Source organism: Podarcis cretensis (genome assembly GCF_951804945.1).
Source record: "Podarcis cretensis genome assembly, chromosome: 10".
NCBI classification, from domain to species: Eukaryota; Metazoa; Chordata; class Lepidosauria; order Squamata; family Lacertidae; genus Podarcis; species Podarcis cretensis.
Window position 1 is genome coordinate 5,065,926 of NC_137179.1, and position 24,387 is coordinate 5,090,312.

The window sequence follows — 24,387 nt, forward strand, 5'->3', positions numbered from 1 at the left end:
GCCCCTGAGCACGACTTTGCCCTAGCTACAAAGAGATCCAGGAGGCTGAGTCTCAGATATGACCCTGTACATTCACATACATGCCCATGTATGACCCTTTTCTGCTGAGAGGAGAGGTTACGTGCTGCTACCATGGATGTCCCAAGGGTCTTCTCATGTGACTCTTACAATGATGAAATACCTGAGGTGTCCAAGTTGCCAACATTTTCAATACCAAGGAGGCCAAGTCGGTGTCGGTCCAAGCAGAAGCCGTTGGAGCATTGTGAGTGAGAAAGTGGGCATCAGAGCACATGAGGGCTGTGAAAGGAACCATGCAGAGATTTTGCAGTGAGGCTCTTAAGCATGGATAACCTCGGATACACAGGTCTTAATTATTGACCTGCAGAAATGGTGATCAAATCCTTGTAATGGAAGGATCCCAATGCATCTTGAATCCTTTCTACAATCTGGCTTAAATGTTTTCATACAGTGCTGTAGGATCCAAAATTGTCACCAAAGGAAAAGACGCACATGTAGTCACTTACTTGAGGTCTGAGACAAATGCATGTTCAGCTTTGATTGTGATCTTGTGAATGTTGCTCTTCTCTGAGAGTCTCCACCCCCATCGTTCAGCCCGGAGACTGAGGTCCAGCTCCGAGGGCCTTCTGGTGGTTCCCTCACTGCAAGAAGTGAGGTCACAGGGAAGCAGGCAGAGGGCCTTCTCGGTAGTGGTGCCCTCCCTGTGGAACGTCCTCCCGTCAGATGTCAAGGAAATAAACAGCTATCCAACTTTGAGAAGACATCTGAAGGGAGCCCTGTTTAGGGAAGTTTTTAATGTTTGAAGTTTTATTTTGTTTTTAATGTTCTGTTGAAAGCCACCCAGAGTGGCTGGGGAAACCCAGCCAGATGGGCGGGGTAGAAAAGAATAATAATAATAAAATGTCTGCATCTTCTTCCAGCTGCCTCCTACACAGACAGCTCTGATGATGAGACCTCCCCGCGGGACAAGCAGCAGAAGAACACCAAAGGCAGCAGTGACTTCTGCGTGAAAAATATCAAGCAGGCTGAATTTGGGCGCCGGGAAATAGAAATTGCCGAGCAAGGTAAGAGAGATATGCCGTTCTGGGTAACTTCATTAGATCAAGAGATCTTGGTCTTGCTGCCATTTGGGTAGACACCTTTTCTGGCACACGTATGTGGCAGTAAGATCTGACTCTTCGAATCTGTCCTGGGGAGCACATAAAGGTAAAGGTAAAGGTACCCCTGCCCGTACGGGCCAGTCTTGACAGACTCTGGGGTTGTGCGCCCATCTCACTTAAGAGGCCAGGGGCCAGCGCTGTCCGGAGACACTTCCGGGTCACGTGGCCAGCGTGACATCGCTGCTCTGGCGAGCCAGAGCCGCACACGGAAACGCCGTTTACCTTCCCGCTGGTAAGCGGTCCCTATTTATCTACTTGCACCCGGAGGTGCTTTCGAACTGCTAGGTTGGCAGGCGCTGGGACCGAACGACGGGAGCGCACCCCGCCGCGGGGATTCGAACCGCCGACCTTTCGATCGGCAAGCCCTAGGCGCTGAGGCTTTAACCCACAGCGCCACCTGCGTCCCTCACATGGTGCACCACTAATGAAATGTAAGGCATACAGTTCAGTTCAGCTCTCCCCAGAATCCCCACCCGCCCGCAAATTGCTCCTGTTCCATATAAATCATTGAATATAGATGAAATCAGAAGAATGACAAATTGCTATTGTTGTCTCAAAAAACAGCACAGGCATTTGACTTCAATATCATTTTAATGGAACTTTGTAAATTAGAATTAGGTGTTACAAAGCAAATATAGTCCTAACATCGGGGAGGACCAATGAACTGGAAGGCTTAGCCATTCCCAGCAAATGCCCCTGCCTTCTTCAGCCTGTTTTATTCCAGCCAGATCCAGAGACTGTAAATAATCCACCGGGTTAGGAGGAATGAAGGAGGCGTTAGCAGGGGAGAAAGGGCATGGGGAGGATACATACACAGTGGGCGTTGTGCTGTATTAGCAAATGAATGTCATGAAATTTGGCAGTGCAATGTGTTGTTTGCCCTTAAACCTTGACTCGATAAGTAAGGCTGTTTCAAATGCTCTTGATCATTTGGAATTCATAGCTCTTGCTGGCATGGGCCACTAAGCAAATCTCATAGTATCACTTCCGGTCACTGTAGATGTGGAAGGCCTCTTATCTGAACACTCTGTCATCCAACCTAATAACCAGTACCATTGTTTCTTTCTGAGATGAAACAAAACTCAAGAAAGCGTTCATTGGTTTGCCATCATTTTAAGTTCCATCTCTTCAAACAGCTGAGCTGTTTGGTGATGGAAGACCCATTTAGGGTTACAAAACAGCCAAACCAAGTCACCTTTTAAGTTTTAATTCCAAGGTTCTCACCACAGTGCAAGCAAAACAAAGCTGTGGTTCTGCAGATCCAAGTGAACCCTATTGTTGCCTGACAGTCTCTTTTCCCACATTGAGGTGGAAGTTAGCATGGCTGCATTCTAAGAATGAGCTTAGCCTTGGAAGAAGTTGCCTGGGGAGAGGGTGAAATCTCCTTTGTTGGAGAACCATTTCTTGGGGAAGCTTTTAGGCCACGCATGCCCTGCTTCAGGGCAGGGTGTTGAACCAGGAAAATTTATTGGGCTTCTTCCAGACCTGGAATTCCACTGTTTCTTGTCTAATTAACGTGGGAAGCGGGCGAGTCCTTGAACGTTCACACCATTTCTGGGACTTGTCCTTGCAGATTATTCCCCACCCCACCCCTGGGTTACTTTGCAGTGCTTTGTTTTAAAGCGATAATCTTTTTGATGCTGAAGGCGATATGGGGAAATGTTTGCTGTCACCTGCTTGACATTTACTTGGCTTTTGGGTTTTGAGCATCTGTGCCCATTTTCGTGTGTGTCATTTCTTTTCCTCTTCCTTCCTAGAAATGCCTGCGCTCATGGCCTTGAGGAAACGAGCTCAGGGAGAGAAGCCGCTGGCTGGAGCCAAGATTGTGGGCTGCACGCACATCACAGCCCAGACTGCTGTAAGCTCTTCCGTCCAAGCCGTGGTTGGCATCCAGCACATGTGACAAGCCTAGTATGACACCTTGGCTCAAATATCTGATATCCCACATGGTGGCATTGAGGGAAGAATAGGCAGCTCAAATGCCACGATTTCTCCAGGAAGTTTTTGGATGCCTTCTGAAACCCAGCCTTCAGAGGCTATGTTTCACTTTTGGAAATTCACACTGTTCTATTCAGGAAACTGGCACCTCTTACTTGGTTGATTTTATCCCCTGCCTCTCAGTTTCTAAGGGGGGCTTACATTTCTCTGGTAGCTGAGCTTTCAGACCTTTTTCCTCACCCCAGGCCAGCACTGGCACATGGTACCTTTTGGCAACTACTTGGATACCCAGTGCCCAGCCCCATTGGTGCCTGCTCTGTGCATCCCATGCCATGCAGATGAGCCTGTGCGAAATGCTGTTTTAATTTCCCATGGTGCCCCAGGGGACTGACAGTACATGCGGGAAGTTGAAATGGCCACCTGTTGCTGCTGCTTCCAGGTAAGCCTACAGGTGGAGTTTGCTGAAACCTGAAGCCACGTACTCACATGTGCTCCCCCCCCCCACGTTAAAAAGTCCATGCTTGAGGGAATGTGGAGGTTAGCTTGTAATAATAATAATAATAATAATAATAATAATAATAATACCTCGCCCATCTGCCTGGATTTCCCCAGCCACTCTGGGCAGCTTCCAACAAAACACTAAAATACAATAACCTATTAAACATTAAAAGCTCTTGGAACTTTGAAGTGTCAGGCATAGCTCTAATGGCTTTAGCCCAAACGTAGCAGAGTTTTCCTGCACAGCGAAGAAGCTAGTTGAGGTGGAAATGACTAGTCAGCTAGACTCAGAATAACTATTTACAGGATTTATTAAAAGGAAAAGAAACCAGCAGAGTTTCTGCATACAAAACAAAGTAAAATAAATCCTTTCTTTCTCTCTCTCTCTCTTAACCTTACACAGCACTCCTACTCCTAACACGCCACACCCCAAACGTACTAGCATTCCTAGATAACAGAGTTGAGTGCTGGTCGTTAACCAATCGGAGTGAGTAGTTTCTAGGTCAAGCAGACCTTGGCTTTCTGCCAAGAGTAAATTGACACTGCCTTGAGTTAATTGTGTGAAGCCAGAATCTGTAAGTTGTCATGAGAATCAATTAACAGAAACTGAACAGGGCTGCCTTCAGATGTCTTCTAAAATTTGGTAGTTATTTTTCTCTTTGACATCTGGTGGGAGGGCGTTCCACAGGGCGGGTGCCACTACCGAGAAGGCCCTCTGCCTGATTCTCTGTATCTTGGCTTCTCGGAGTGAGGGAACTGCCAGAAGACCCTCGGTGCTGGACCTCAGTGTCCGGGCTGAACGATGGGGTTGGAGACGCTCCTTCAGGTATACTGGGCTGAGGCCGTTTAGGGCTTTAAAGGTCAGCACCAACACTTTGAATTATGCTCGGAAATATACTGGGAGCCAGTGTAGGTCTTTCAAGACCATTGTTATGTGGTCTCGGCGGCCGCTCCCAGTCACCAGTCTAGCTGCCACATTCTGGATTGGTTGTAGTTTCCGGGTCACCTTCAAAGGTCGCCCCACATAGAGTGCATTGCAGTAGTCCAAGCGGGAGATAACCAGAGCATGCACCACTCTGGCAAGACAGGCTGCGGGCAGGTGGGGTCTCATCCTGTGTATCAGATGGAGCTGATAAACAGCTGCCCTGGACATAGAATTAACCTGTGCCTCCATGGACAGCTGTGAGTCCAGAATGACTCCGAGGCTGCGCACCTGGTCCTTCAGGGGCACAGTTACCCCATTCAGGACCAGGGAGTCCCCCACACTGCCATCCTCCTGTCCCCCAAAAACACTACTTCTGTTTTGTCAGGATTCAACCTCAATCTGTTAGCTGCCATCCATCCTCCAACTGCTTCCAGATTGTTAGGGAGCATTTGGGATGAAGAATGCTGCTGAGAGTTCAAATCTTCCTCCCCACCGCCCCAATTATCCTCTGGGGCTGGTAATTGTCTTGAGTCGTGGCTCGTTGTTCTAGCTGCTTCAGCCAAGTTATCCAACCCCTGGTTGTTAAGGCTGTTTCTTGGACTTGCTCTCTGCCATTCTCCCCTGCTGATTTCATCGCCTGCTCTTCCAGCCAGAATTTTGGACGTGTGATGGGGCATGGAGGGCTTATGGGGGTGTTGCTTCAGTACCTGGCAAAGTGCTGTAGTATGTGTAATGAGAAGAGGGGGTTAGACTTTTTCTTTTTCTTTTTTCTTTTATATAAATTGTTATTACAGTGATACCTCGGGTTAAGTACTTAATTCGTTCCGGAGGTCTGTACTTAACCTAAAACTGTTCTTAACCTGAAGCACCACTTTAGCTAATGGGGCCTCCTGCTGCTGCTGCGCCGCCCAAGCACGATTTCTGTTCTCATCCTGAAGCAAAGTTCTGAACCTGAAGCACTATTTCTGGGTTAGCAGAGTCTGTAACCTTGAAGCATATGTAACCCGAGGTACCACTGTAGTTTTTTAACATACCATTTCCCACAGTGATTAAACATACTTTTGCATTTTATTCAATTTTTTGACTTCCATCAGTCCTGTCTGAAAATTTTCCAACCTAATCTCTTAGTATGCATTTCTTATTTTCCCTATTACATTTCAAACTCATAACCAATATCTCTATCTTTTCCTACTTTGTAACACTTCGTATATTTCTCCTTACAAAACGTCTTGTAATCCTACTAGCGTAATTTGTTGATTACAGTTGCTCTTCAAATAATTCACATGAAGTATATGAGTGGTTAGACTTTTTCGACAGAAAAGTAAGGAGCTGAAGCAAAACCGGGGTCGGGATTCTAAACTTTTGGAGAGAATTGCATTACTGGCTAGAAGTTATCAAAGTATGGCTTTCTATGTGTTGTTTTTTGTACTTTCAGGTTGAGGAAGTAAAAACCGTACTAATGATACTTTAAATATATCCTGGGGTGTGCATGTAGTTTGCTGCTTTTAAAAGGGAACATAATAGGTAGAAATTCTCTGTGTTACTGAATATTACTGGATGTGGCATTTACTTTTTGCGTGAAGATTTGTGCAGGCATGGCAAATCCCAGACCCACCCACCGCCGATTTTGCTCGTTACAGGTTCTCATGGAAACCCTTGGTGCCTTGGGTGCTCAGTGCCGGTGGGCTGCCTGCAACATCTACTCCACCCTCAATGAAGTAGCTGCTGCCCTGGCTGAGAGTGGTAGGTATTTGGCTGCGTCAGAATTCTAGCCGGGATCTCTAAAAAACACAGTATTTGGCGCTCTATAGGACGCACCAGACCATAGGACGCACCGGACCATAGGAGGGGGAGAACAGGGGAAAAAAAATCTCCCCCTCTCTGCTCAGCGCCCCTTCAGTGAAGCAGCAGGAGAAACGGAGCCCCTTCCATTTCTCCTCTCGCTTCGCTGAAGGGGCCCTGCGCAGCTCTCCCTCTCTGCTGAAGCCGGGAGAGTCTTGCTCTCCCGGCTTCCGCAAAAGGAACCCGAAGCCTTTGGAGCGCAGCACAAGTTCCTGCTGCACTCCAAAGGCTTCAGGCGGCTATCCCTGAAGCCTGGAGAAGGAGAAGGGTCGGTACGCACCAAGCCCTCTCGCTCTCCTGGCTTCAGCGAAAGCAACGCGAAGCCTCCGGAGCACGGAGGGAGTGCGCCCTCTGCGCTTCGGAGGCTTCACGTTGCTTTCACTGAAGCCAAGGAGCCTGCATTCGCTCCATAGGACGCACACACATTTCCGCTTAATTTTTGGAGGGGAAAAAGTGCGTCCCATAGAGTGAAAAATACGGCATTAAAGGTATGGCTGGAAGTGATTTCGAGGGTGGGGGAGTTTAAGAAGCACTTCCGACTTCCGGTAAAAACATACAAAAGATTAAAACAAGAGCCATTGGTGCTAAGGGTGGCATTCCACTAAGTTTTACTCAGAGTAGACCCATTGAAATAAATGGACACAACTAGGGTAGGTCCCTTAATTTCACTTGGTCTACTCTGAGTAACATTTAGTGGACTACTGCTCTAAGGTGACCTTTCTTCATGTGTAGCTTCCCATGCTATGAGCTGCCTGTTGCCATCTGAAGTGCGTGCCCTCTTTATCTCTCGTGCAGGATTCTCCGTTTTTGCCTGGAAGGGAGAATCTGAGGACGACTTCTGGTGGTGCATTGATCGCTGCGTCAATGTTGAAGGGTGGCAGCCAAATATGGTGAGTCCTAGAACCGTCGGCAGAGTTCATGAAATCCGGTTCTGGTCCCTAGAACAGCATTTGGGCAGTTAGCAACAAAGGGAGCTCCATTGTGTCAATCTTTTATTATTAGCCTTTGACTCTTGGTCCATCTATCTGGGGACTTCCCTGGCTTTTTTCTGGGTAGGACCAGTCTGGATAGTTGGCCTTGGTGAAGATTTGACGTTTTCATCCCCAAAAAGTTTTTGATTTGAGTTTCTACTGAGGCTGCATTTTAATGTTGTCTTTTAATCTTGTTTTTAAGTTGTATTTTAATCAGTTGTTTTTATACCTGGTGTTAGCCACCCTGAGCCTGGTCTTGGCTGGGGAGGGCGGGGTATAAATAAATTATTATTATTATTATTATTATTATTATTATTTATTTACAGTTTTCATGCACTGCTGAAAACTCAGGGCAGAGATAGTTGGTGTATCACATTCATGCTGGTGCATGAGCCAGGCATGTTTCAACTCCCTCAGGATCGGTGAAAGTTTATTTCTCTGGTTTCTGTTGGTGCTGGAAGGTATAATGGTCCTTCTCTCAACTTCTGAGTTTGCCTTCATTCTATAGGCAAACAATAAATAAGGGTACAGTGGTACCTAGGGTTAAGTACTTAATTCGTTCTGGAGGTCCGTTCTTAACCTGAAACTGTTCTTAACCTGAAGCACCACTTTAGCTAATGGGGCCTCCTGCTGCTGCTGCCGCGCCGCCGGAGCACAATTTCTGTTCTCATCCTGAAGCAAAGTTCTTAACCCGAGGTAATATTTCTGGGTTAGCGGAGTCTGTAACCTGAAGCATATGTAACTTGAAGCGTATGTAACCCGAGGTGCCACTGTATATGCTTTGGGTTGCCTGCCTGTGTTCCCACACTGTTTGCAGAACTGGTGAAAGCATCCCAGTTTGTGGCTAGTTTCCGTTCTTGTGTTTCACTCCAAACTGTGACGGAGGAATGTGTGTGTTTTGAACCAGAAGGTGGCAGCACCGCAGAGCTTACCTTGCCTGCCTTTGTGAGGGATGGCAGATAGCTGCAGTGCTGGGAGGTTGCAACTTGATGCCAGATGCATGAAGTGTGTCTGGGCGGACCAGTGCCCAAAACATGGTGGGTGATTCTGCAAACCATTTGCTGCCCCTGAAGAAGCTTTGAATCTCCATCTGGGTACTGAGCACTGGGCTGGCCGCTGAGCCAGAGAGCAGGCGTTACCTGTGAAGGGAAAGTGCAGGGATGACACGAAAAGGATGTTGATCTGGAAAATGTGCCAGGTTGTGTAGCTATAATTGGTGCAAAGGGAACCAAGGGTTTATTTTCCCCAAAGGGGCAGCCTTCAAGGAGAAAAGCCCCAATTCGAGGAACTTCAGTAATAGTTGCAAGGCAGATATAAGAATTAAGATATATTAAGGAAAAAGTTTAATTATGATAAAAGTGTGTATTGGCAATAAGTTATATAAAATCGAAATATGGAATAGACGGGAGGTTGGGTCTTTAGTGTTAAGACCAATTTATGTCTTACTGTTTGTTAAGAAAATTCGGTGTCTATGTTATCCCTGTGTGTAATTTGGTATTTGTGTTTTCTCTTTTTTTCTTTTCTTGCTGTATCAATAAAAAATAAAAAGAGAAAAGAGAAAAGCCCCAGTTCAGAGTTACTCTTCACCACCACTGCTCTCTACACATAAGTGTTCTTGGGCAAGGGGATTCCTCTGGGTAGAAGAGTTGGGGTTCTGCCAGTCCCAGTGCTGCTGGGTGAGAACCAGTTGTTATTGGGGTAACTGTGATTCTGGGGGAGAGTTAGGCTGGCGGGTGGGGGAATAGGGGAATAGTGTCATAATACAGTGCTGCCCCGCAAGACGAATGCCTCGCAAGACAAAAAACCCGCTAGACGAAAGGGTTTTCCGTTTTGGAGGTGCTTCGCAAAACGAATTTGTCTTGCGAATTTTTTCGACTTTTTTTTCCTCCCCCCCCCCTTTTCTAAGCCGCTAAAAGCCGCTAAGCCGCTAATAGCGCTAATCCGCTAAGCCATCAATGGGCTTGCTTCGCAAGACGAAAAAACCGCTAGACGAAGAGAATCGCGGAACGGATTCTTTTCGTCTTGCGAGGCACCACTGTACTATTGTCTCCTGCTTGCTTGCTTGCTTTTGGGGTTGCTGAATATTTTGTTCTTAATGCCTTCCCCTTTGTTGGGTTATTTCAGAATGTGTGTGCATTTCTAGACTGTTCTGGTGCGACAGTAAAAGTCCTGTGGCATTGTTTTAACTTGCAGCTGCTTTCAGGTTCAAGATGATTTGATGGTTTGGAGTAAATTTATTGAACATTTAAAGGACAGTTGTAAAAACTTAAAAACACTAGCAGGACTGAAATAACTCCTACAATGTACAGAAGAGACGAAAAGATAAAATAGGCGAGTGGATTTAATAAAGGATGCCATCTGAAGAGAGGGAAGTCACAAGCTTGGCAGAGCAAAAAGGTGTATATGTTGTTTAAAGTATGATAAGAAAGAATATGTAAAGAAAATAATAAAAATTTATGAGAAGGAAAAAAACCTGACGATTTGATGATTTTATCTGGTTAGGCACCTGACGATTTGGTTTGTGAACTGCTCTGAGTTTTTCCAAATTAAGAGGGGTATGTAAGTGAACCAAACCAATAAATATTGGAAGGATCAGTTGGAATTGCAATGAAAGAGGCAACCAGAATGGGGCCCAGTTGGTGCTTTGTGTAGGCAAAAGGGCACCCCGTTCTTCTCCACAGGAACCAGGCATGTTTTGGCTGCAGTCTTTGTTCTTTCTCTTCATAAGGGTGCCAGGGAAGCTTGCCAGTTTTTGCAGTTCTGGCCTATTTGTGCACATAAAGGAGGAGGGAGAGAAAAAAAGATTATGCAAGCTTCTTAATTAAGTGAAGATTAACAAGCACAACCCCTGATTGGGAAAGAGGAATGAGCATTGTATTGCAAAAGTCTCCCCAGGCCACTAATCGGATGATTTTGAAGGGGGTGTGCTTTGAGCAAAGGACTGGGAACCAGCGGCTGCTGCTCTCTCCCTTGCCTGGTTTTCAACATCGTGATATATCACCAACTAAACACACTGATATATCACGATGTCTGAAATAAGGATGGAGCTATGTAGAGGCATTAGCTGGCTTCACAGTTTTCCGGACATCGTGATTTTTGCCGGTGCCTGTTCTTGTGGTTTGCTGCCCCATGCATGAGGCAGGAGAAAGCTGAGCCAGCAGTGTTAACAGGGGCTGTAGAATCAAGAGAAACGTTGGCTGGCTTCATGGTTTTTCACACACACACACACTCACACACACAAACACACACACCATGTTTCATGATATATTGCCGGGTCAAAAATTCTGAAACTGATATCACAATGTTGTTGTTGTTGTTGTTGTTGTTGTTGTTGTTTAGTCGTTTAGTCGTGTCCGCCTCTTCGTTACCCCCTGGACCAGAGCACGCCAGGCACTTCTGTCTTCCACTGCCTCCCGCAGTTTGGTCAAGCTCATGTTGGTCGCTTCGAGAACACTGTCCAACCACCTCGTCCTCTGTCCTCCCCTTCTCCTTGTGCCCTCCATCTTTCCCAACACCAGGGTCTTTTCCAGTGAGTCTTCTCTTCTCATCCGGTGGCCAAAGTATTGAAGCCTCAGCTTCAGGATCTGTCCTTCCAGTGAGCCCTCAGGGCTGATTTCCTTAAGAATGGATAGGTTGGATCTTCTTGCAGTCCATGGGACTCTCAAGAGTCTCCTCCAGCACCAGAATTCAAAAGCATCCATTCTTCAGTGATCAGCCTTCTTGATGGTCCAGCTTTCACTTCCATACATCACTACTGGGAAAACCAGAGCTTTTACTATATGGACCTTTGTCGGCAAGGTGATGTCTCTACTCCCCCCCCCCCAATAAGGACTTCAAATTGGTTTTGGATGATATATTGCTAAATCACCCAGCCACCTGCAATTCCCAGCTCAGTGCCTTGATAGTAGAGAACATAGCCTTCATGGTTAGTAACCATTGATAGCCTCTGGCTTCATTCTATGACCAGCAGTTCCAAGGTACTTGTCATTTGAGGTACCGGAATTTCTGTCTCTTTTGACATAATCTGGATGTCAACATGTCAAAATAATTTTTATTGAACTTTTCAGGTTTTACATTTCCACATTAACATCTTTCATTATACCCAGCCATTCAACGACTTCCCTCCTTCCCCTTCCAAGGTGCTTTTAATTTACCCATAATTCCTGCATATTCTTGTAAATCCATCTAAATCAGTCTCCCCCCCCCCATTTTGCACCCTTTTAAATATGTTTTACTGTTGAATTTACCTTAATACTGCCAGCATTGTCAATGTGTACAATTATTTTCCACAATTATTTTCCATTCCTCTTTAAATACCTGTTCTTCTTGCTCTATTATTCCACTTCTTAGACCTGCTAACTCTGCATTTTCTATCTTAAGCTGCAATCCTCCTAAATGGGGACCTCATTAAACCTCCATTTTCTGGCTAACAAAATCCGAGCCACTGTCATTGCATACATAAATAAGTTGTTCTGACACCTGGGTACCTGCTTCTGAACTATCCTAACAGGAATGCCTCTTGGTTTTTTTTTTTTTTGGGGGGGGGTGTTTTAAACAATTTTTTCATCTCATTATATCTCATTTCCCAATATTCTTTTAACTTTTTTTGCATGCCCGCCACATAAGAAAAAAGTTCCTTCTGTTTCCTTACATTTCCAGCACAGATTAGATTCAAATTTATACATTTTAGCTATTCTACTCGGTGTTAAATACCATCCATGAATCATTTTCATATAATTCTCTTTCAAAGTGTAGCATGCAGCAAATTTCAAATCTTTTCTTCCACAGTTTCTCCCAGAGGTCAAATTCTATTTTATGCCCTTTGTCTGTTGCCCAGCGAGTCATTGATGCTTTTACCAGTTCATCTTTTGTTCCCCACTCCAATAATAGCTTATACAATAGTTCTTCATTATTCACTAATAAATCTCTTTCAAATTGTGAACTTTATGATCCAGAAGTCAATTTCTCTTTTATAGTTTAAACCAGGCATGTCCAAAGTCTGTTTCGGGGGCGTAATCCTGCCCACAGGTCGGTTTAATCTGGCCCTGTGGCAGTTTATTTCCTGGGGGAAATCCTAAAAAAACCTCAACAATTTAAAATTTAAATCATAAAAAAGCTTAACAACTTCAATCCTAAAAAAAGGTCACCAACTTTGTTTGGCCCTTTGGTCGGCCCTCATGGCCCTTCACTTCATCAAATCTGGCCCTCTTTGAAAAAAGTTTGGACAGCACTGGTTTAAACATACCATACAATTGGTGGTACTGTAACAGATCTGTTACTTGGCTCCTTATTTCTTCCTTGAGAAGTCCAGTACGTCTCTATAAGTCACCCACTGTCTCTCCATATTGATTATCTTGATTGTAATAGCTTCCATTGGCAGCAGCCCTAGGAGTATTTCCCTTTCCATCAGGTTCTTATATTTCTCCCAGATGCTATACAAATTCTTCCTGATCACATGATTCAAAAAAGCTCTTCTACATTTTAGCTTTCCCATACCAAAGACATGCATGCCAGCCGAATCCTGCTGGCAGATCACTGTCGGACTCTGAGATGTACAGAGCAATGTCACCTTCGATAATATGCCTTTCCTTACTCTCTCCAAAGAATATCTACATCCGCCAGTGGGGAAAACCTTTTACCCACCACATGTGCAGAATGCCAACTGCTGGGTCTGTAGCAATGGAATGTGGTAGTAATAACACGTTTGGTGTTTCAGATCTTAGACGATGGTGGGGATCTCACACACTGGATCTACAAGAAGTACCCCAACATGTTTAAGAAGATCAAGGGGATTGTAGAGGAGAGTGTCACAGGGGTCCACAGGTAACAACTCTCGTGTGTTTTGGGTTAGGTGGGAGCTTTATCCTATTCCACTGGTGCCCCTGTTTGGAGAGAAACAGCTTCCTTAATTTTATTACTCTTTGGTCTGTCCTCCAAAGGAATTCAGAGCAGCACCTTGACATGCCAGTAACCCATGGCAATACAGTGGTACCTCGGGTTAAGTACTTAATTCGTTTCTTAACCTGAAGCACCACTTTAGCTAATGGGGCCTCCTGCTGCTGCCGCGCCACCGGAGCACGATTTCTCTTCTCATCCTGAAGTAAAGTTCTTAACCCGAGGTACTACTTCCGGGCTAGTGGAGTCTGTAACCTGAAGCGTATGTAACCTGAGGTACCACTGTAATAGCTTGTGGTCACCTTGTACGTTTCATAACTGAAAGAGAATTTGGACCCGACTTCCCCATCTTCAAAAACCCAACAGTTTGAATCACACATACACTGCCTCCCAAACAAAACTCAGAAAGTGTTGCGAGGGCAGATGCATTAAAAAGTAACTTTTACTTATCAGACTTTCCACATCAAGGGGAAATCTGGATTAAGTGTAAAAAACGGATGGGCTGGCATTTTAATGATAGCATCATGTGGACCTTGCAAAAAACAAAAAAACCCTTTCAGGCATGAGCAGCGCTGATTTCACAATAAACCCTTAACTAGGTTCACCCGGTCCTGGTCAGTCAATTGTGTAGGTCAACAGAAGGCAGGAGAGCATCCGGGGATATTGGAGGAAACCTTGGCTTTTGTCCTTTCATTCTTTCCCCTGCCCTCTCACCCTAGATTATATCAGCTATCAAAGGCAGGCAAGCTGTGCGTCCCAGCTATGAATGTCAACGACTCTGTCACCAAGCAGAAGTTTGACAACCTCTATTGCTGCCGGGAATCCATTTTAGATGGGTACGTATCTTTCTGTTTAAATGAACACGGAGAGGAGAATGAGGTCTTCTCACAAGGGTCTGCAGAGAAGCAGCTGCAAAGGTGTAACTATGCCCAACCGTCCAAAATAGCTGCCACAGAGCTCACACAGGCAATTAAGAAAATATATTTCTGCAATAGTTAATCTCTGGTTTTCAGTTTTTACATGGCTTTTATTGTGGATCTGTATGGTTGCTGTGATACTGTCTATGAACAGCAGTACACAAATATTTTTATAAATAGATAAAGCACCTCACTTTTATGGCAGGAAAAAAGCTGGGGTGGTAACTCCCATTCTCCTATGCTGAAGCTTTCCAGTGAATGTGATTTCCATGTTTCCAAACCGCATAGCCTTGCCAGGAGACGGGTGCAGTTTGGGTTTGTTTATTCCAGATATAGTGCATTGTTTTGTTTTTTTAAAAAGGCCTCTCTCGATGTTCGGTACAAATCCCGTCACAAGAACGCTTCACTGTGGGAGAATGGCAAAGGAACAGACACCACGTGGCGGAGCTTTCCCGCCCTAAATGTCACAGAGGCACCAAACTCCTCAGTAGCTTCAGGAATAAGCTGGCCGCTAGCGCCTAAACCCAGAAGACTAAGAGGGAATTAAGAGCAGGGTGTTGCTGACGTGGTAATTGCAGTTCTCATTCCGTAGCCTGGTGGGTTGAAGCTTTTATTACAAGACAACTCGACCTGGCATGTTCTTTTCCATCTCTTACGTTGCTATGTTCATCCAAGTTGATAACTACAAGAAGAAAAGTGTGGGGGGGTGTTATCCCTTTCTCCCTCACCCCCCGCCCACTGCCCTACCATGAAACAAAGGCATCTAGCTTGTTGTCCTGTTCTCTTCCTCTTGCTAAAGGAACACTATAGGCAATTCATCCCATGAGCTACATTTAGCAATGTTTCCCCAAACCCATATTTTCATTTCCCAGAGGCATTAGGTGTCCGTGGCAAGGAAGCTGTTGCATGATCAGATGCATACAAAAGGGAGGTGGGATTTAGAGCATCTTTTGGGCTCTCCTACAATCCTACTTGACATGGGCTTAGAGGCCCGTGGAGTCGATGCCCATAGGCCCTGTGACTGGCTGTGAATTCTATCGGCCTTCTTTAGGCCTGTCTCTCTGCTTCAGGGCTGCTTTGCATTGTGCACAACAGGCACGGCCGTCTCAATGTTTGAGGTGGATTTGCAGCCAGCTGCCGTTTCTCAGTGCATACCCCAGTCTGTTTGAACACATCTCTCCCTGCTGGTAACATTGATGTTCACTGCGAGACATGGGTGGGCCTGACTCTCACTGAGGATGGCCGCCTTTGCCAAAGATTTTACCGTTTCAGAGTGCCAGGTGGGGGAACACATGACTGAACATAACAGCTCCCTGCACATGGAAAATCAGCATCTGAGGGAGAAGGGTTCTAATCTGGCTTTCTCCCTGCGCTGGCTTTCCCTGTGTGGTGAATCGGGTTTTTCTGGCATTCAGTCATGTGATACACCTCAGGCGCAGCTTGACCTCCCTCAGTGAGAACAAGGCCGTAGTGGGCATGCTGCGGAAAGTTGCCCTTAAAGCCCCGACCCCCAATTTGTGCATTGGCTTCTCCATTTATTGAAATGCAGGCAAATTGCTACTTCCTGATTCTACTAATATGCTTTCATGCAAATTTGATACCAGCAGAGGACATTATCATTGGCTCGCTCTTGTTTCTGCTGCTTGGCAGAATCGTATGGAAGCAGCTGAAATATTTAAATCAGCTAGGCAGCTAGCTTGGGCCTTATAAAATGGGCCACGAGAAACAGGAGCAGAACTGCACTCCAATCCCTCGAGACTGCCGTCTATATTCAGTGGAAAATTGAAGTTCCACACTCCCTACACTGCTAACCTATTTTACTTACCTGCTAAAAATAGACTACAATGTAGGGCACAGTTGCAGAGATGCCAAGTAGGGAAGGAGATATGCTAAGAGGGAGAGTTTCCATGTGCAGAACAGCATGGCTTCCTTCACCTGGGAACCACCGCTTTGTGCTTCCCAACAGAGCCCCCGGCAAAAGCTGGGATATCGCAAGGGCCAACGGTTCTCAGCATCTAAGGGTATCCGTTTGGAGGCTTGAAAGGGACACGCAGAAGCAAAGAATTATAAACTAAAGAAAAAGCAGCTTTAAAAGAATAGGAAGGAATTAAAATCTTCCTAAAGGCAGTTGGTTGCTGTTGATATGCTTAGATACGCAGGGTCTGCCGTTACATTGAGCCCCCACATTTAGCTGCTTCGCAAGAGACAGCCTGGCTTTTACTGTTTTGCTTGTTGTTACCTTTATCACTGATAGACTCTCTCCCACCCCGCTCCCTGTCATTCATTGATAATTTCTAATCTTTCACCTGTTGCTGGCTTCCTTCTCAAACCACAGGATCGCTTTGCAGATTCCCAGATACCTGTGAAATAGGCTGCGTGTGTAAGAATTTGCAGGAATCCCCATGTGCAGATAATGTACAGTGGTTATGCTTCCAGGGCTCCCAAAGGATGTGGTGCAGCCTCTTTGCATGTGTACAAAGTGTCTTCGCACATGATTGCAGTAGCCTACACATGTGGTCCCTACATTGCAAGTCCCCTTGGCAAGAGTGGTACTGCTCTGTAATTTGTATAGCTCCTAGTTCATTTCACTGATGTTGCATCACTGTTGAGCAATACACACAAGGGCCATTATTCACAAATCCAAAACCGCTGTCCCCTTGAGCCTGAAATCCCGCACATAACAGAATTTCTCAAGATTAACTTTGCAACCCTCTCGTTTTTCCTCAGCCTTAAAAGGACAACCGATATGATGTTTGGAGGAAAGCAAGTCGTAGTCTGTGGCTACGGAGAGGTAAGACTCGGATGTTTCCCCCTTGGAACAAGCTGTGCTTGTGTTCTAGGTCAAGGTTGTGGGTGGCATCATAGTTCCTTCTCAAGTTCTAGGGATCATTTCTCTAAGACTTCCCTCTGGATATCTAAGGGCATTTTCTGTTGGACCCCTGGAAACTTGCAGCAAACAACAGTTTTAGCCCAGTGTCAAGACAAGCCTTGCACTCTGCATTATTTTTACACTCCAGCTGGGTCGGGTGTCAGGTTATCTTGTGGGTTCTTCCTGCAGGCTTCCTGTGGCTTTTTGCATGACTGTGTGATACAGAAAGCTGTCATGGAAGTTGCTTTCTTCCCTCAGTCATTTTTTAATCTCTTTCAAGATGAATGAAGGGCCTTCCTGGAGAGTCCCATGCTGACAGGCATTCTGAGTGGCTGAACCCAGAACTGTGGGGCTCCCTTCCACTGGAGATGCACTAGAGTCCTGGTACTTCCCAGAAGCATTTTTTAAACCCCCATGGTGGTGTTGTTTTATATGCCACTTGGTGCCAAAATAGGCTTCTAAACGGTTTGCAAGAATAGGAACCAATTAAGGTAAAGGTAAAGGGGACCCCTGACCATTAGGTCCAGTCGCGGACGACTCTGGGGTTGCGGCGCTCATCTCGCTTTATTGGCCGAGGGAGCCGGCGTACAGCTTCCGGGTCATGTGGCCAGCAGGACTAAGCCGCTTCTGGCGAACCAGAGCAGCGCACGGAAATGCCGTTTACCTTCCCCCCGGAGTGGTACCTATTTATCTACTTGCACTTTGACGTGCTTTCAAACTGCTAGGTTGGCAGGAGCAGGGACCGAGCAACGGGAGCTCACCCGTCGTGGGAATTCAAACCGCTGACCTTCTGATCGGCAAGTCCTAGTCTCTGTGGTTTAACCCACAGCGCCACCCGCGTCCCTAGAAACCAATTACACGAGCATTAAAATATAAACATCCACAGTTAAAGCATGCAATAAAACAACCCCATTACAACAACATAGTAATGGGGGACACAGATTAAGCCTTTCATATTTCGGGAAGTGCATCCCATAGCATTCGTGCCACCCCTGCTTTTCTTCTTTATTCAAGTTGTTAAGGACTTAACGTATGGGATGTTGGTGTCAGGGCGCAGAACTGGCCTGTGTGCATTTTGAGGCACCTGCAGAGCAAGCACCAGGCTGGCTTAGTGGTGGCCTCTGATCTCTGAGAGCACAAGGTGGCTGCATGTCTCCATCTTGCATTGCACAGACAAGGGTCCTCGGGTCAGCCAAACGCCTTTGCATTCTCTGCGGGGTGGATGGGAAGTGAAGATAACACAGGAGACTGAAACACCAACACTGATCAGCTGTTACTGGACAGAACTGATTACGGGGGAGCAATGGCACACTCACTGAACTGGCACGTCTGCACAGGAAACTTCTGTAATCCCAGGAGGAAAAAGAAGATTTCACATGTCCATGTTTTTGTTTTTTGCACAACCTACATGTAATTTGCAGGGACGCGAGTGGCGCTGTGGGTAAAACCTCAGTGCCTAGGACTTGCCGATCGTATGGTCGGTGGTTCGAATCCCCGCGGCGGGGTGAGCTCCCATCGTTCGGTCCCAGCTCCTGCCCACCTAGCAGTTCGAAAGCACCCTTAAGTGCAAGTAGATAAATAGGTACCGCTTTATAGCGGGAAGGTAAACGGCGTTTCCGTGTGCTGCGCTGGTGCAGGCTCGCCAGAGCAGCTTCATCACGCTGGCCACGTGACCCGGAAGTGTGTCCGGACAGCGCTGGCCCCCGGCCTCTTAAGCGAGATGGGCGTGCAACCCCAGAGTTGGTCACGACTGGCCCGTACGGGCAGGGGTACCTTTACCTTTACCTTTTACATGTAATTTGCAGCATCTGCTTGTCCATTGACTTCAGGTTCATGGAATAAGCAGCTCCCAAGGGGCAACCCTTTCCTACAGCCCCCATGCAGAAATTCCCTTTGAAAGCCACTCTTGCTGCTCTGCAGGGTTGTGGAACCGTTGTTCATCTTGGGAAGTCCAGGGTTCTGTGTGAGATAAAATACCCCAATTTGAATAGTTCTTACCTGTCCTACAGGAAAACATCTTGTTTGCTTGGGTTCTTGTACAGTCATACCTCACATTACGGACTCTCCAGGTTACGTCTTTTCAGATTTTGTCCCGCGGCAACCCTGAAGTACCAGAAAGGGTTACTTCCAGGTTTCACCACTTGCGCATGCGCAGAAGTACTAAATTGTGCTTCATGCATGCGCACAAATGCCAAATTGCGCCATGCACATGCGCAGATATGGTGCTTCGGGTTGCGCTCTTTTCAGGTTGCGAACGGGTCTCCGGAACGGATCCCGTTCGCAACCAGAGGTACCACTGTATATAACTGGACATGCTTTTATTGTAACTAGACACTCCTGGGCTTTCCCCTCTTTTGGGCAGAAGCATTTTTCCATCGTTGCATGCGGATGCCCACTTGGGCGTAGTGTCTAGTTACCGTGTGCTTAAGCTCCCCACCCACAAATGCTTGGTGCTGTTGGGTTAATTGCGCTGAAAGTACATCTTCCGACCCTCCTCCCTTGGGCTTCTCCCGCCACAGGACCCAGAAATGTAGAGCTGCATTGTTATTTTTCCCCAGCTCTTGCAGCGTTGAGTCCTCTGTGCCTCTTTCCTGACGTTCTGCTCTCCCGCTGCAGGTGGGCAAGGGCTGCTGTGCCGCACTGAAGGCCATGGGCTCCATTGTGTACGTGACAGAGATCGACCCCATTTGTGCCCTGCAAGCCTGGTAAGAGCTGAAGCTGCAGAGGAATGTGGGCAGGGTCTTCAGTCAGCCTGTGGTGTGGGCTTGGCACAGGATTCAATCCCTTGCTTTACGGAATCCCGCTGGCCCTTCCTATTGCCATCCATGCAACAGCATGCCAACTTTGGAAGGGTGGGGCGGGGGGGGGAGTTAAGAGAGCCACATGGATCAGAGCGAAGCTGCTAGGAGGCACCCAAAGTTTCCAGTTTTTGAAGGAGTTTGTAACTCTAAAGCAGTGGTGGCAAACCTTTTAGAGACTGAGTGCCCAAACTGCAAACCAAAACCCACTTACCGTATTTTTCACTCTATAAGATGCACTTTTCCCCCTTCAAAAATTAAGGGGAAATGTGTGCGTGTCTTATGGAGTGAATGCAGGCTCCTTGGCTTCAGCGATAGCAACGCGAAGCCTCCGAAGCGCAGAGGGAAAGCTCCCCCCACCGCTCCGGAGGCTTTGCATTGCTTTCACTGAAGCTGCCTGAAGCCCCCGGAGCGCAGCGGGAACTCCCCCTGTGCTCTGGAGGCTTCAGGCACTATCCACAAGCCTTCGGAGCACAGCAGGAGTTCCCACTGTGCTCTGAAGGCTTGCGGATAGCCGCCTGAAGCCGGGAGAGCGAGAGGGGTCTGTGCACACAGATCCCTCTTGCTCTCCAGGCTTCGCTTAGCTGGAGAGGCACTGCACAGTTTTCCCTCTCTGCGCAGCGCCCCTTCAGCGAAGCGGGGGGAGAAATGGAAGGGGCTCCGTTTCTCCTGCCGCTTTGCTGAAGGGGCGCTGAGCAGAGAGGGGGAGAATTTTTTTCTTCCTGTTCTCCCTCTCCTATGGTCCGGTGCATCCTATAGAGCGAAAAATACAGTATTTATCGCAAAGTGCCGAGAGTGGAGCTTCTTTTGTGGGGGGGGGGGGGAGCTGCTGTCCAAAGTTTTGGGGGTAGCAAAAGTTGCTTTGCTTTTTTGGGGGGGGATGCCCCAAAGCCGCTGAGCTTTTTAAGGGGAGGGGAGAGAACAGAAATAAATGACCAATAATACCTTTGCTGGAAATAACACACAGCACTGACTTCATCATCCGCATTTGGAATAAAAGGACACATTCTACTCATGTAAAAACATGCTGATTCCTGGGCTGTCCACGGGCCGGATTGAGGAGGCAATTGGACTACATCCGGCCCCCGGGCCTTAGGTTGCCACCCCCTTCTCTAAAGGGAATTGCCACTCTCTCCCTGCCACCCTTATCCTGGGTGGTGCTGGAGTGCTCAACATCAGCGCAGGACATCTTCTAAATATTTTCCGGAGTGAGCGCAAACAGGGCAGCAATTACAACTGACATAAAGAACCAGCCAGAGTCCTCGTTAAAATCCAGAGGGAAATACCATTAAGTTTGTTAAGAAAATCACCTGCTGCATTTGACAGCTGTCAGAGTGCGATGGTTTTTTGTTTTGTTTTTGGGGCAAGGTCGCCTTGTTAACTTGGTTTATCCTCCTAGCCACTGGGATTGGGAATCTCAGACCCCACCCAGGTTGGACTGCGAGCTTCCAGGCCCCTAGTTATGTGGCCCCTGTGGCACTGACCAGGCCACACAGGCCACATCTCCCGCAGGCCCTGCTCCACATCCTCCTTAAGCGCTTTTGCCTGGCTGGAACGTGCTCTTGAACTGCAACCGTGCCTCTTCCTTGCCTGGATGGAAGATGGAGAGGTGTGGGGCTGGCATCGAAGCCCCTGACTCCATGCAGCCAGCTGTATACCAAGGGGCACACCAGTTGCTCCGCCCACTTTGGCCTCGTGCCCCACTTCCTCTTGCAAAGCCCCACCCACCGCTGGAACGTGACTTCTCAGAAGGCTGTCCATGATGGGATGCAGGCATTTGGGCTGGAAGGGGCTCCCTGACCTCATTCTGGCACCACTCACGCCCTGCATTGGTACCCATGTAGAACTGCCATTTTGTTAGTCGACTTCACCCATCCAACCAAATTGGCTGCTGCCTCCGAAAGCTCACACAATGGGAGTTTGGTTTCCAAAGTGGAACTGCTGTTCTGGAATAGGTTTTCTTCAGCAGATCAGGAGCTTCACAACAAAGATTAAAAAATACAATAAAACATCAGTCATTAAAAACTTCCCTCAACAAGGCTGCCTTCAGATGTCTTCTAAACGTCAGATAGTTGTTTTAGCTCTCTGACATCTGATGGGAGGGTGTTCCACAGGCCGGTTTTCAGGTGGGGGTGTTTTCTGCTGGGCTTCGGTTTTAGGGGTGTCTCTCTCTGCTTATATCTCACAGCATGGACGGCTTCCGCCTTGTGAAACTCAACGAAGTGATTCGGCAAGTCGACATTGTTATCACTTGCACAGGTACGCTTGCGTTTCAGTGGGGTTTCGTTGTGGAAATGGTAGCGCGATCCCCTTCGCAGTCTTCCTAATGGAACGGTAGAAGGAAATCCATAGCCGGCCGTGTCCCAGAAGGGTAGGCTGGGCCCAGCTCCTTCCATTTCAACCAGGGTTTGTGCAAGAAGATGCTCCCAGTGTGTGCTAGTCATTCTTAGAAAGCCAGGGTGGGGTTTAGAGCAAGCACTCCATACTGTAAATCTTGTTTCTTTCTGTGTGTGTTTGTAGGTAACAAAAACGTAGTGACCAGAGAACATCTTGACAGAATGAAGAACAGTTGCATTGTTTGTAACATGGGGCATTCCAACACTGAAATTGACGTGGTAAGAGCTGGGCTTTCTTTTTTCCCCAGTCTCTAGTAAAGGGCTTTAGGGATGGTCTTCCCTGCTCTACCTGCAATGCAGTGCATTATGGGAAACGAAGAAGTGTTCTGGGTCTTTTCTAGCAGAGCTGGATCCAAATTCAGGGGAGTGCTAGAGCAGCTTTTCTATAGGCAATAGAAGAAGAGGAGGAGTTTGGATTTGATATCCCGCTTTATCACTACCCGAAGGAGTCTCAAAGCGGCTAACAGTCTCCTTTCCCTTCCTCCCCCACAACAAACACTCTGTGAGGTGAGTGGGGCTGAGAGACTTCAGAGAAGTGTGACTGGCCCAAGGTCACCCAGCAGCTGCATGTGGAGGAGCGGGGAAGCAAACCCGGTTCCCCAGATTACGAGTCCACCGCTCCTAACCACTACACCACACTGGCTCTCTGAGCTCTGTGAAGCCTGAAAGATTGCCAGCCTGCCAGTAGATATTTCTAGATACCTGTGTTCTGCTCCAAAGAAACACTTGTGTGGGGGTTATCCTCCTGAGGGCGTGTCATCTTCTGAACTAGAAAAACACATGGGTTGGCTTAATAATGAACAGAACTTTATGCCTGGTTTTATTACATATTCATTCTGTCCAAGGAGCTCAGAGTACCAGGTTTTCCCCCTTCTTCTTGGCAACCCTGTGAATTAGGTTAGGCTGAGAGAGAGAGGCTACACAACCTTCACCTAGGGAGTTTAATGGCTGTGTGTGAACTTGTATCCTGGGCCTGGACAGAAATAATAATAATAATAATAATAATAATAATAATAATAATAATTTATTTATTTATTTATTTATACCCCGCCCTTCCCGGTTCAAAAACCGGGCTTAGGGCAGCTAACAACAAATTTAAAACACTTAATTGTAAAAGCAGCATAAAATACAGTATAAAAACATGAATAACAATAAAATTCAAAGTTCAGAAATCAATTTAGGGGAAATCCATCTAATAAGCATTAGATAATCACCAGGACTGGCTGGCTGAATTAGTCCTACTTGGGCCAGCGAGGAGGCCAGGGGAGAATTAGCTGTGGGGTCTCAGAGCGAGTAATCTTCATAAAAGGGGAAGGGGAGGGAAGAGAAGGGAAATAGAAGATCAGGCTGAATTCAAATTAAAGGCCAGGCGGAATAGCTCTGTCTTACAGGCCCGATGGAAGGAATTTGAATCCTGCAGGGCCCTAGTCTCATGGGACAGAGCATTCCACCAGGTCGGAGCCATCACTGAGAAGGCCCTGGCCCTGGTGGAGGATAATCTGACTTCTTTAGGGCCTGGGACCTCTAAACTATGGTTGTTCATGGACCTTAAGGTCCCCTGTGGGGCAGACCAGGAGAGGCGGTCCTGTAGATACAAGGGCCCTAAGCCACGGCTATTAGTTAGTCTTCCCCAAGCTGGTGCCCTCTGTAAAATCCTCACCACCCCTGACAATTGGCCGTGATGGCTGGGGCTGGTAGGAGCTGGACCCCGAAGCCTCTGGAGGGCCCACGGTTTGTGGAGGGCTGCTGTGGCTGCACTGCTCGGCTGCTATAATAAAAAGTAAACGTCAGCCTTTAAACCAGCAAAGTGGGTCGTTCATAATGCTCATTGTGAAGCACCCCTTAGAGGACGCTTGTCCATGCTTCTTCCAGGCTCTCATTGAGTGCTTTTTCGACCCTTCGTCTCACCGGTAGGGGCAGATGGGAGTGCTGAACAGCTTTACCCCTTCTGGCTTTCCAAAACAGCACAATAGGGAGGGCTGACATTTGTTCTTTTGGAACCAGGCAAACACCAGCCTTGTCCAAGTTTTTTTTGGTGGGGGGAGGGCAGGGAGATAAGCAGTGGAGCTCACTCATCTGTCAGGACATCTGCTGGCATGCCAGCTTGTATTTAGCTGCTAAGCAACCCCTGCAGTAAACAGCTGCTAAACACTGACGTTC

General features: G+C 47.1%; 1 protein-coding gene across 2 annotated transcripts in view; it reads left to right on the top strand.

Moving 5' to 3' along the window:
- AHCYL2 (adenosylhomocysteinase like 2) overlaps positions 1-24,387 on the top strand; it is a 101,348-nt gene that overhangs the window by 66,315 nt on the left and 10,646 nt on the right. Inside the window, exons 1-11 of one of the 2 annotated variants that reach the window (XM_079992604.1) lie at positions 13-262; positions 939-1,082; positions 2,936-3,036; positions 6,180-6,282; positions 7,177-7,271; positions 13,069-13,175; positions 13,967-14,083; positions 16,892-16,955; positions 19,650-19,738; positions 22,020-22,090; positions 22,352-22,446. In XM_079992604.1, coding sequence (XP_079848730.1) covers positions 133-262; positions 939-1,082; positions 2,936-3,036; positions 6,180-6,282; positions 7,177-7,271; positions 13,069-13,175; positions 13,967-14,083; positions 16,892-16,955; positions 19,650-19,738; positions 22,020-22,090; positions 22,352-22,446 — 1,116 coding nt within the window. In that variant the 5' untranslated portion in view covers positions 13-132. Of the gene's footprint in view, positions 1-12; positions 263-938; positions 1,083-2,935; positions 3,037-6,179; positions 6,283-7,176; positions 7,272-13,068; positions 13,176-13,966; positions 14,084-16,891; positions 16,956-19,649; positions 19,739-22,019; positions 22,091-22,351; positions 22,447-24,387 lie in introns of those variants that run through there. The other variant, XM_079992603.1, reaches the window with a different exon arrangement.